Raw genomic sequence first — 12,168 nt, 5'->3', positions numbered from 1 at the left:
TTTCAGAGCCATCTCACTGCTTTGTTTTGCAGCCAAGGTCATCGAAAAGGCCATCAACATCCAGCTAGCACGCTTCATCGAAGCCAACAACATCCTAGACACCTCTCAATCCGGATTCCGCACCATCCACAGAACCGAGACTGCCCTCCTCACCACCACAGACTGCATCCGTGCCCTCCTCAACCAAGGCCAAACACCGTCTCCCACCGCACACTAGCCACCAGACTCCACGATGCCAGCATCCAGGGAAATGCCCTAGACTGGTTGCGCTCATATCTAATGGGCAGAACACTAAGAATAAAACTCCCACCCTTCCTCTCAGAAACGCCAGAGATCAGATGCAGAGTACCCCAAGGATGCTCCCTCAGCCTCACCCTCTTCAACGTCTACATGGCCCCCCTCGCAACCATCGTCAGAAACCACAGGCTCAACATCCTTTCCTACGCCGATGACACCCAGCTCATCCTCCCCCCCCCCCCCCCCATCCCCCCTTACTAAGGAACCCGACATCACCAGGCACAACTTTCAAGAAGGGATGAAAGCCATCGCCACCTGGATGAAAAGCAGCTTCCTGATACTTAACTCAGAGAAAACAGAAGTCCTCGTCCTCGGCTCCACCTTTCCACATGGAAGGACACCAGGTGGCCTCCCACCCTCGGAACCCACCTATTCCGACAGACCATGCATGTAACCTCTATCATACTGGACTCATCGCTCACTGTGAATCGTCGGATCAACGCAGTCTCTTCCGCATGCTTCAACACCCTCCACATACTATGTAAAACATTCAAGTGGATACCCTCCGATGCCAGGAAAAGGATAAATCACGCCCTCATCACCAGCAGACTGGACTACGGCAATGCCCTCTATGCCGGAATGAACAAAATACTCCTCTGCAAACTCCAGACCGCCCAGAACACCGCAGCCAGACTAATCCTCAATATCCCATGGCACAACCACATCACCTAACCCCTCCGTGACCTCTACTGGCTTCCTGTCAAAAGAAGAATAACTTTAAGCTGCTCACGCATGCCTACAAGGCCCTCCACAACATCGTACCTCAATACCTCAATGATCGCCTCTCCTTCCATGCCCCCAACAGAAACCTTTGCTCAGCCAGCCTCTCCCTAGCCACTGTCCCACACTTCTACAGGACCAGATCGGGTGTCAGGTCCTTCTCCTACCTCGCAGCCAAGACTTGGAGCGATCTCTCTCTTTACCACCAGCGAAGCCCGACACAGCACCAATTCAGGAAAGATCTCAAGACCTGGCTCTTCGAATGACACCAACAGAACTGCTCTCACCCTCCCCTCATCGCCTTGAGACCCTAACGGGTGAGTAGTGTGCTTTACAAAACCCTGATTGATTGATGTTCTTGTTTGCCTCCTATTGGTACTTCCAAACTTCTATGGGTTTTCCATTGGTTATTCTATATCTTTATAGCATGGTACTGAGATTTGTTTACTTTGACCTGACTTCTAACTTGTTGTAAATCTTAACTATAGTCACTGATTTCTGGTCCTTATTGTGTGGCTATATGGGTTGCAATGTTTTTTTTTTTTTTTTTTTTGAAAAACCTTTATTACAGTTTCAGAGACATACAAGTATGGGCCTACAACCAACAGGCCGGCCGCTAATGCACACTATAAGCATAGACACATCTTAACAGCCACATCGGTGAAGCAATAAGAGAGCTACTGGAGTGCTAATCAACTCAGCCAGCCGCAGCCGCAGTCCATAGACAAACAAAGAAAGGTTTCATATTTTTAAAGAAAACGAAAAACATCACACACACAAGGCAGAGGAGGTCAATAGTAGTAACATGTGCTCCCCGTATCGAAGGGGTAAACAAACCCAGGGAGAAAGAGGGGGGGGGGCAGGCAGAAGAAACCAAATGCACATGTCGCAGGAGCATAGAGGAATGCGCGGGCTAGGGAGACAGAGCAGCATCCATCTCTCGCGTCTGGGGTGGGGCGCAAATACCTCCACGATAGGAGTTCCAGGGACCCCACACCTTAATCCACTTCCCAGGCTTGCCTCTCGCCACATACACCGTTTTCTCTCTGAACATACACCAGTCCATGTGTTCCTTCCACGCTGAAACCGTTGGTGGCCTCTGGGAGCCCCACAGTTGTGCAATGTCACGCTTCGCTACCATATAGCCCAGAGTCACCCACTGCGTCTGCATCACATTGTAATCAGTCGGCTCCAAGACATTCAGCAAACATCTCCGTGCCTCTGGCAACAAGGCAACATGCGTGACTTCTTCTTACACCGCATGCACTCTACACCAAAACCGAGTCACTTCCGGACACTCCCACAGGATATGGAGGAAAGTCCCCAGTAGTCCACAGCCTCGCTTACACAGACCATCCACCGAATACCCCATACGCATCAAACCAGGCCCCGTGACGTACACTCTATGAAGTATCTTAAGCTGGACGAAACGCAAGCGGGCCGGGATAGCCACCTCTTTCGGGGAGGCCACCGCTGACACCCAATCCTCGTCGTCAAGTTCCAAGCCGTCGGCAGTCCATGTCTCTCGCAATGAGGTCAGCAAACCCATTCGATCATTGATAAGCTTCTTATAAATCAGCGAAATGGTGCTATCCGGCACATAGCCGTCCAATACTCTATCTTCCAACGGGGAGGACTCCGGAATAGCCGCAACGTCCGGGAATACGGAACACAAAGCGTGATGAACCTGAGCGTACCGAAAGTATTCCCTATCGTTCAACTGATATTCGGTTTTCAGCATGTCGAACGTCTTAAATTTCCCTTTCGTCCAGAGATCCCCTACCTTGCTGATACCAATCATATCCCATTTCTCAAAGCCTTTCGTAGTACACAGATAACCCAAATGCCGGGAAGCATACAATGGCGTTGCCCGAGTCAAGCGATCCCTCCACCCCATCGCCGCATTGGCTGCATGCCACACCTGCACCGCGACCCGCGTCGGGCCTGTCAATCGCGCATCAAGGGACCCCGAGTATAGTGCTCGATTATAATCCCCCGCTTGGCAATAACAATTTGTCCATCTCAAAAGCCGGGTTCAAAGCAGGCCCATACATCCCGTGATTGACAGCAGCCAACTGGGAGGCCCAATAATATCGTTTAATATCAGGGAGAGCGACCCCCCCATCGTACCACGGTAGGGTTAGTTTGGCAAGAGCGATCCGCGGCCGCCCATCCCAAAACAATCGACGCTGAAGACACTCCACCTCCCGAAAATAGCGGGCCGGCACTACGTCCACAGTGTTCTGTAGGGCGTACAAAAAGCGTGGCAGCGACATCATTTTGAACAACGCCGCCCGGCCGAGCGGCGAGAGCGGCAGCCGCCACCAACCCGCCACATCCGCCCTTAGGTGCTGAAGGGGGGGGAGAAGATTCCGCTCATACCGGGCCACCGGGTCTAGGGTTATAAAGATTCCCAAATACTTAAACCCCGACTGCGCAACCTGGATAGGGCACCCCCGCGGAAGGGGGGGGGCCTCCCCGGAGAGAACATACACACAAGACTTAGCCCAGTTAATGACCAATCCGGAGTTGCGACCAAAGGAGCTCAACACATCCACCAATACAATGAGCGATTTGCGCGGAGATGCAAGATACAAGAGGATATCGTCCGCATATAGGGAGACACGATCCTCGTACTCCGGCGTCCATCTAAGGCCACGCATCGAAGGGTGCCACCGCAGCCACTCCGCAAGGGGCCCCAAACAAAGCGCAAAGAGAAGAGGCGACAACGGACATCCCTGTCGCGTGCCCCTACCCAAAGCAAAAGGAGCCGACACCCGTCCGTTGACCACCACCTGTGCCAGTGGGTTATCATAAAGCAATTTCACCCAACTGATGAACCCCGGGCCGAACCCAAACTTCGCCAATGCTGCCCAAATATACGGCCATTCCAAGGTGTCAAACGCCATGGTAGCGTCCAGGGACGCCAAAATGGCCGGCTCACGCATGAATGGCGCTCTAGCGAGGACGCCATGCAGTCGCCGCAGGTTCAAAGCGGTATTGCGGTGGGGTATAAAACCGGATTGATCCTGATGGATCAGGTCGCCCACGACCCGGATCAGGCGATTGGCCAGTACCTTGGCAAGGATTTTGGGCTCCGCGTTCAACAAAGAGATAGGCCTGTAAGAAGTACACCGATCCCGCGGCTTCCCTTCCTTATGGATAACAACAATAGTAGCAAGACGTTGGTCAGGGGGGAGGGAGCCCGCCGCCTGTGCCTCGAGGAACATGTCCCGGAGATACGGCGCAATCTTATCTGGGTGCAACTTATATAATTCGATGGGAAGGCCATTAGGACCCATGGCCTTGCCAGAAGCAATAGAGCGAATGGCCAAAGCAATCTCATCCGGCGACGGGGCAGCGTCCATCAATAATTTATCCTCATCAGATAGAGATGGCAAAGCAATGTCTTTAAGCAGCAGGCGAGAGTCTTCCTCCGATCGTTCAGAGACCGGAGAGTAAACCCCGTGAAAATACTCCGCAAAGCAATCAACAATATCACCGGGGTCCGTCACACACACACCATCCACCCTCTCAACAACCGGCACCACTCAACTCGCTCTCTCCTTCTTATCCAACCAGGCAATCAACTTCCCCGCCTTATCACCCATATCGTACAAACGCCCCTGTTGCTCCCTGCTCATACTCTTAGCAGATTCAGTAACCAGCGCCTTGTAGTCGGCCTGTTTAAGCCCCAGCACATGCAGTCTGTCATCCGTAACACCTTGCTCCAAATCGATCTCTAACTCGGTGATCTCATTTTCTAGTCGAACCACCTCTTTCGCCTCGCATTTTTTGGTATGGGAGATGAGAGACAGGGCCTGGCCCCGGAGCACCGTCTTAAAGGCCTCCCAAAGGGAGATGGCGGAAGACACCGACCCCACGTTGTCGTTAAAATAGTGTTCCAGGGACCTAACCAGGTCTGCACGGATCGTGGGGTTTCGTAGGTACCAGGGGTTGATCGGCGCCACCCTCCCCACCGCCCCCATGGCGATATCTAAGTGTAGCAAAAGAGGGGAGTGATCAGAAATACCGCGGGCCAAGTGTCGCATCTCCCCAATCATCCCAGCTTGGGCCGCAGGCACTAGCATATAGTCAAGCCTCGAAAGACTACCGTGGGCCCCGGAGTGGAAAGTATATTGTGCTTGTCCAGGGTGTTTCAACCGCCAACAATCTATCAGTCCCAGGGTATCCAGAAAGCCCCCCAGCCAGTTCTGGGCCCGAGGGAGGTCCCTAGGGGGGTGTCGATCGTCAACTCCGGAAACCACTGCGTTAAAATCCCCCCCAAGACCAAAACCCCCCCCGGAAGCCCAAGTAGCAGGCGCCCCAAATCAGCAAAGGTGGCCGTCTGCAGGCCCGGCGGCACGCAGACAGCAACCAGCGAAATCAACTTACCCTCCCATCTCCCCACCAGCGCAGTGTAGCGCCCTCTGTCGTCGTGAAGCACCTCATCCACCTCCAACGGGAGAGAGGTCCTAACTAAAATGCCCACTCCCCTCGAGCCAGAGGTGAAACCAGAATGGGCCAGAAGGCGATATCCTCGCCTGTTCATGGCATGGAAAGAGTTCCCTATGAGGTGCGTCTCCTGCAGAAACACAATGTCAGGCGAAATACGTTTCAAGAACTGCAGGACCACCCCCCGCTTTATCCTGTCCCCCAGCCCATTCACATTCCATGAAAGAAGTCTCAACCCCTTACCCCCCATCCCCCCCAGCACAAAATATCCCCCTCCCGGAGAGCACAATCATAATAACACAACAGAAAACATTACCCCGCCTTGTGATGCAAACAAACAAACCCCAACCCCACCCCATCAACCCCAACAAAACTCCCCCCTCCCTGCACCCCTGCGTGAGCCCAAACAGCCCCCCCAACGTGCAGTGTGCCTGTCGCCCCAATATGAAACTCACTACAAAGAAGACAAAAAAAAAACCCCAGAAGGAGGAAAGGGCCCCAGCAAGCCCCCCGCAACCTCCAAATACCAAAGGGCAAAGTGTTACAAACTGGAGTCCAGTGCAGCCACAGGTGCAAAACGTTACCAGTCCGGTCCATAGCCAGGATCCCAGTTCTATTCCTACTCCGTCGAGCACTCTCCGTTTTCCGCCATCCGACCTTCCCGACCTCGACCCCTAGGTAGGGCATCCAGCCATTCTCCAACCGCCTCCGACCGGTCAAAGAAATGCGAGCGACCCTCTAACTCAACCCGCAGCCTAGCCGGGAATAGCATCGCATATTTCAGCTCCATGTCCCTCAAGCGCCGTTTGATGGCCAAAAAACCCAACCGTTGCTTTTGAACCGCTTGCGTGAAGTCTGGGTAAAAGCTAACATTAGAGTTCTCAAACTTTAATGGCCCAGCCACCCTCGATGCCTGTAGGATAGCATCTCTATCCCGAAAATTAAAAAGTCGTGCAATGATAGGCCGCGGGAGAGCACCCACCTTGGGCGCACCACCCGGAATCCTGTGGGCCCGTTCCACAGCGAAGAACTTGCTCAGTCCCTTGGGTGCTAGATGAGTCACCACTAGATCCTCCACAAAAAGATCCGCAGCAGACTCCTCCGATCGTTCGGGCACCCCAATAATACGGACATTATTCCGCCTGGCCCTGCTTTTGGAATCCTCAAGGCGACGATCAGTCAGGTCACTGGCGAGCCGCAACCTTCGCACCTCCGTCTGTAAAGCGGCCACATCCACAGTTAGGCTTGAGTCAATGAGTCGACCCGGTCATTTGTTTTGGACAGGTCCGCTCTGACCAAATTCACATCAATCAACACCGAGTCCAATTTATTAGCCAGGGTATCAAATTGCTGGTTCACAGTCGCCTTCATCTCCTCAATGGCCCCCATGACATCCAGCAGAGTCAATTCGGACGATGCGCCCGGGGCCTCCTTGGGCCGCTCAGGCGATTTATGTGATCCACTAGGGGATCCCTTTGGCTGCGCATAGCGGTCCATGTTGTTGGCCTGGGTATAAGCTCCCCTCCGGGTAGACTTGGGTTTCAGCTTGTCGCCGTCCACTCTCGCCGCCATCATCAGCGACCACCAAGGTCAGCACCCTCCAGCACCCGGAGGAAGGCCAGGCGACCACTGCAGGAGATCCGGGCCACCAACTGAAATAGGCCCGTTTACAGTTCGAGAATCAGGCAATGCACTCCGTCCTCGGCGCTGCTTACCCGAAGTCCCGACGTCAGTTTCTGCAGATCAACTCGAAACCGAAAGTGAAAGCACGGGGTCCGGGGCAGGCCCAGACTGGCATGCCGCTGTTGTTCACTTCGCGCCCGCGCACCTCACCAACTCGAGTACGGGACCAAGGCCGGAGAAGGCCGCAAACTTCAGATCGCCACCAGTCCGGTTCCCGGAGTCCGATTTCGATTTGGAAAACGAGTGGCACCCTAGCGCAAGATCATAGACAAAAGCCCGTCTAGAAAACCAGGATTATGACAGGATAGACGTGGGAGGTTGCGGAGGCCCCCGGGAGCCACAAGCCTACGCGGCCATCTTGGTTGCGCGCTAGGCTCCTCCCATGGGTTGCAATGTTAATTGAAATTGATTCAGTGCTAACTCCCTTTACTTCTCAGTGGGTGAAGAAAAGATCCACCGGATAACCAGTGGTAAAAAGGGTTAGCCCATAGTGCAGCACCAACTTTAAAGTAATGTTTGTAATTAAAATCTCACTTGGTTTTGTTAATCGGTTTGATGACTGAATGCAAATGTCTGTGAATTACAATTAAGAAAACATTCTAAAACTCTGTTTGCATTACACTTGCTGCATGAACCTTTCACTGCTTTCACTCCGAATGAAATGGAAGAAAACTCATGAAAGGAGTTTTTTTCTATATCTTACAATGCTTTAAGCAAATAAGTAAGCATTAGTATAATAAATATGTATAATTTAGAGGTGTGTCCACCCTGGTGCAGAAGTAATGTTGATCTATTCAAGTAGAGAGCTTAAGGAACTCCTTGGAACATACCGCACTTTAATAATTTCAGCGTTAAATGTGAGTTTGCCGTTTTTTGACTGACACCTCTTTCAACAGGGTGAGGTTCAAGTCACCATTGATGCGTCCGTTTCTAAAGAACGAGATCTCGCGGTGTTTTTAAAGGCCTGCAGACTGTTGAAACAGAGAACAAAATCCGACCTTGAACAAATACAAGATGTATTTGAAAAGTATGGCTATAAGACACCAGTTGCAGCTAATTCAGGTACTTGTAATCCTTTTTTTTGAATAAATACATTTTTAAATGTCTATTTGTGTGTCTTTGTATTTTAAGCGCTATCTGGGACCCAGGGCTGGCCTTTAGCCTGTGCGGGCTGGACCAGTGCTTTGGGCGCTGACTTCATGTGGGGGCTGACTGAAATGCCCCAGACTGAGAGTAATAATCTAACAGTAATGGATATGCCTACATTGGAGGAACTGTGGGCATTACAAAATGAAAGTGATGAGTCTGAATTAATGAATGTGGGAAACCAAATGGAATACAACGATTCATGCCTACCGATACCACAATTGAAGGATACTGACCGTACTGCTTTCTGTCCTCGTTCACACTATGTCCCCCAAATGCACAGGGACAAATTGGATGTGTTTTCAGAAAATATAATCATTGATCTGAGAAGTCTGTATCAACAAACAGGAAACCAAAAACGCAAGACACTTCCTAAAGATGCTCAAATCCAGAGAGTCGTAATGAAATTGAAACAAAAAGAAGGAACCCTTGTGAAGCCCTCAGATAAGGGAGGGAATGTCGAGCTCTGGGGACGAGACCTATACTGTAAGGAAGCACTCCACCAATTGAACAATAGAGATTGCTATAAAAAAGTGGCAAGAGTGGAGTAGGAAGAAGTAAAGGATCGTTCTTTTGAAAGACTGGAATACTGGTATGAGCAAGAACTACTGAGCTGGGATGAATTCAGATTCATCAAGCAGGATAACCCAATTATTCCAATTTTGATATGTTACCGAAAGTGCACAAAAGTACAATGAACTGCCAGGGAGACCAATCATTTCCTCGTGTGGAAGCCTATTTGAAAATGCCTCCAGATATATTTACTTTTTCTTAAATCCTATTTTTAAGACTTTAACCTCGTATATTGGAGAATGCTGATTTTTTTAAAACACATCTATGATGTGCAGTGGGAGAGTAACATGGTGTTGTTACATTGGATATAACCACCCTGTACACAAGTATCAGACATGTGGATGGGCTAAGGGCCACTGAGTACTTTCTGAAAACCAGACCTATGAGATTCGTGCACCACAACGGTATGATTGTAGATATGATGAATTGGTGTCTGACGAAGAATATTTTTTTGTTTGGTACAGACCTATACCAGCAAGAACAAGGAACAGACATGGGCACCTGCTTCACCCCCCGGTATGCCAATCTTCATCTAGGCTGGTGGGAGGAGCAGGTGCTCAAGGGCCCAATGCTGGAACATTGGATGGAAAATGTATTGGTCTGGGTTGGGTTTATCGATGACATTTTTGTGCTGTGGCAGTGCATGGTAGAGAATATTGACTTGTTCATTGATGACCTAAATAATAATAGTTTGAACTTAAAGTTTGTGAGACACTACAGTAGGACATCTATTGATTTCCTAGATGTTAGGATAACCGCTAAAGGAGATAAACTTGAGTCGACAATCTTTCTTAAGCCTACAGCGGGTAATACCCTCCTTCATGCAGGGAGTGCTCACCCTGCACCACTCATTCGAAGTATGCCCTTCGGTGAGTTCTTCAGGGCAAGGAGAACTTGTAGTAGCCCTGAAGAGTATGATAAAGTAGAAGGTGAAATGATTACTCGTTTTCACAGGAAGTAGTACAACTGGCATCTAAGAAAGCGAGAAAGTTGGACAGGGACAAGGATGGTCCAGGGTGCCACAGATTTATTACAACTTGTAACACCAAACATAGTGAAGCAAGTGCAATTTTGAAGAAGCACTGGTACCTAATTAAAGGGGATCCTGTATTGGGGCCAGTTAGCAGAAAATACCCTGAGATAACTTATAAAAATTCTAGTTCTCTCAGGGATCACCTGGTCAGAAGCTAATTTCAAGGAGTTGCTGCTAGTAGTAAGACATGGTTATCAGTGAAGGATGGTTTTAAAGTGTTTTAAATGGAAATACAGAAAACATAGTGGATTTTAAAATGCCTTTTAATTGAACCATGAAAGTGAGAGGCCACTTAACGTGTAAATCAAGTTATATAGTCTATATACTGAAGTGTTCGTGTGAAAATGTTTATGTAGGCAGTACCACCCTGCCAGCTCATAAAAGGATCCTGTAACGTAGACAGGCCATCGTAAATAACGATAGATCCTACCCTTTTGTCAGACACTTTGAGAGAGAACATAATAGTGACCCCAATTTGATGAGATACAGCTGTATAGCTGAGGTCCCTAGAAAGAGAAGGGGAGGCAACAGGAAGAAAGAACTTCGTAAAATAGAAACCTTCTTCATGTTAGAAATGGATACTATGGAGCCTAATGGGCTTAAGATCGATGAAGACTTGTTTACCTGTTTGTACTGAATAATTGAGAAGTTCAGCTGAGCATTCAAAAAGATCTATTTTTTTTCTTTTAAATCAATGGTTAGTAACTAATGAGGAGAAGGACGGGGACACATGCACTTCATTAACCAACACCTTATAATTTTAGATATTAGCACTTTATTTCCCTTTATTAAAGAAAAAGTATATAAACTTAAATATATTTGAAAAAATATTTTTAATAAAATAAAAAATATATAAAATTGAAAAATTGAGCACTACCACTTTAAGATTAAGTACTGTATGGAAATACTGTGAAAGTAACAAGCACTTTAACAAAGCCATACTGTTTGGACGATTACTTTGGGACTGCCCTTAACAAGTAAACTTGCTGACTCTGTTGCATTGATTTAATTAAATTTTCAATTTAAATAGTTAATATGTTGATGTCGAGCACAGTGATGAAATACACTGTTGAGAACTTTTAAACAATGGCTGTTATAATGCACTCGCATATAAAGGAGAGGAGTAGCAAGATCTTTACAATGTTATAAGATGGCGCCCAGCGTAACTAGTTAGGTGGCTGAGATTTGCATTGGGTTTGTCTTATGTTTGTTTTTATGAATTGTAAGAATTGTATTTAATGTTTAAGAAAATGGCGATCTGCATCGTGATCAAGGCTGCGTGCGACAGCCGGAACGTGTGGATCGCTCAAACGATAAAAGTTGAGCAAGAAAAACCCTTTGTAGTGCTGGTCTTTTTTCCTTCCGGGTGAAGCCTTTATTTAGCAGCACAGCAGGCTTTCCTTTCTAACGCTGAATAAAGGCTTCACCTCCAGTATTGGGCCCCAAGGTTTCTTTGTGTGGAGAATATATATATATATATATATATATATATATATATATATATATATATATATATATATATATATATATATATATATATATATATATATATATATATATATATATATATATATATATATATATATATATATATATATATATATATATATATACACATATATATCCACCCCTGAAAGACTGTTTATTTTAAAATAAGCTTTTCACAATCAATTTCTCAAGCCTAATGTGTTATCATAACTTTTCATAATGAACAGATTGTCGTGTAGTACCTATAAAGGATCTGCACGTTTAGACAACATAGACTGTGGGATTGGTGTCAAGATTGATTCCAGACACCCCCACCGGGTATATTCGCCTGTATACCAACTAGCTTATAGTGCCACTGTAAACTCATCTTACCAAGGAGAGAATAGTTCTTGGCAACCATCGATCATGACAACTCTGTCCCATCAGGGATTGTGGAAACAGTGCAGTAGATTTCGCTCAGTCACTCGTGCTCACTTTGTCTCTGAGAGATACAGAGAAATAAACTGTAGGGAAGTTTTCAATAAGTATTTATTGAACCAGCTTCGTTCTACTGTAAAATAGGTGTGCTGAAACAACCATAAGACAGAAACCAGTATAAATGATTATAAGCACAAATAGAGTAAATGGATGGTAGATTCCTGCCATAGGGCTATAACAATGAAAACAGGCAGGTATAAAAATACATGACAGTAATAAAGCGTACTCCTACAATGAAACCCTAGCTAGATGTACCTAGCATGTATGTAGGTGTAAAGCCAATACCCCTAGGCTGA

The 12,168-nt window shown here is 47.7% G+C and overlaps 1 protein-coding gene across 3 annotated transcripts in view; it reads left to right on the top strand.

Annotated features, from left to right (window-relative positions):
• SKA3 (spindle and kinetochore associated complex subunit 3) overlaps positions 1-12,168 on the top strand; it is a 637,733-nt gene that overhangs the window by 113,979 nt on the left and 511,586 nt on the right. For 2 of the 3 annotated variants that reach the window (XM_085621581.1, XM_085621580.1), the window contains exon 4: positions 8,052-8,217. The exons of the other annotated variant lie outside the window; for it this stretch is intronic. In XM_085621581.1, coding sequence (XP_085477707.1) covers positions 8,052-8,217 — 166 coding nt within the window. The remainder of the gene's footprint in view (positions 1-8,051; positions 8,218-12,168) is intronic. 3 annotated transcript variants of the gene reach the window in all.

Source organism: Triturus cristatus, chromosome 8 (genome assembly GCF_964204655.1).
Source record: "Triturus cristatus chromosome 8, aTriCri1.1, whole genome shotgun sequence".
Taxonomy (NCBI): Eukaryota; Metazoa; Chordata; class Amphibia; order Caudata; family Salamandridae; genus Triturus; species Triturus cristatus.
Note: the sequence above shows the minus strand (reverse complement) of the source record. Positions and strands in the feature narration are given on the sequence as shown.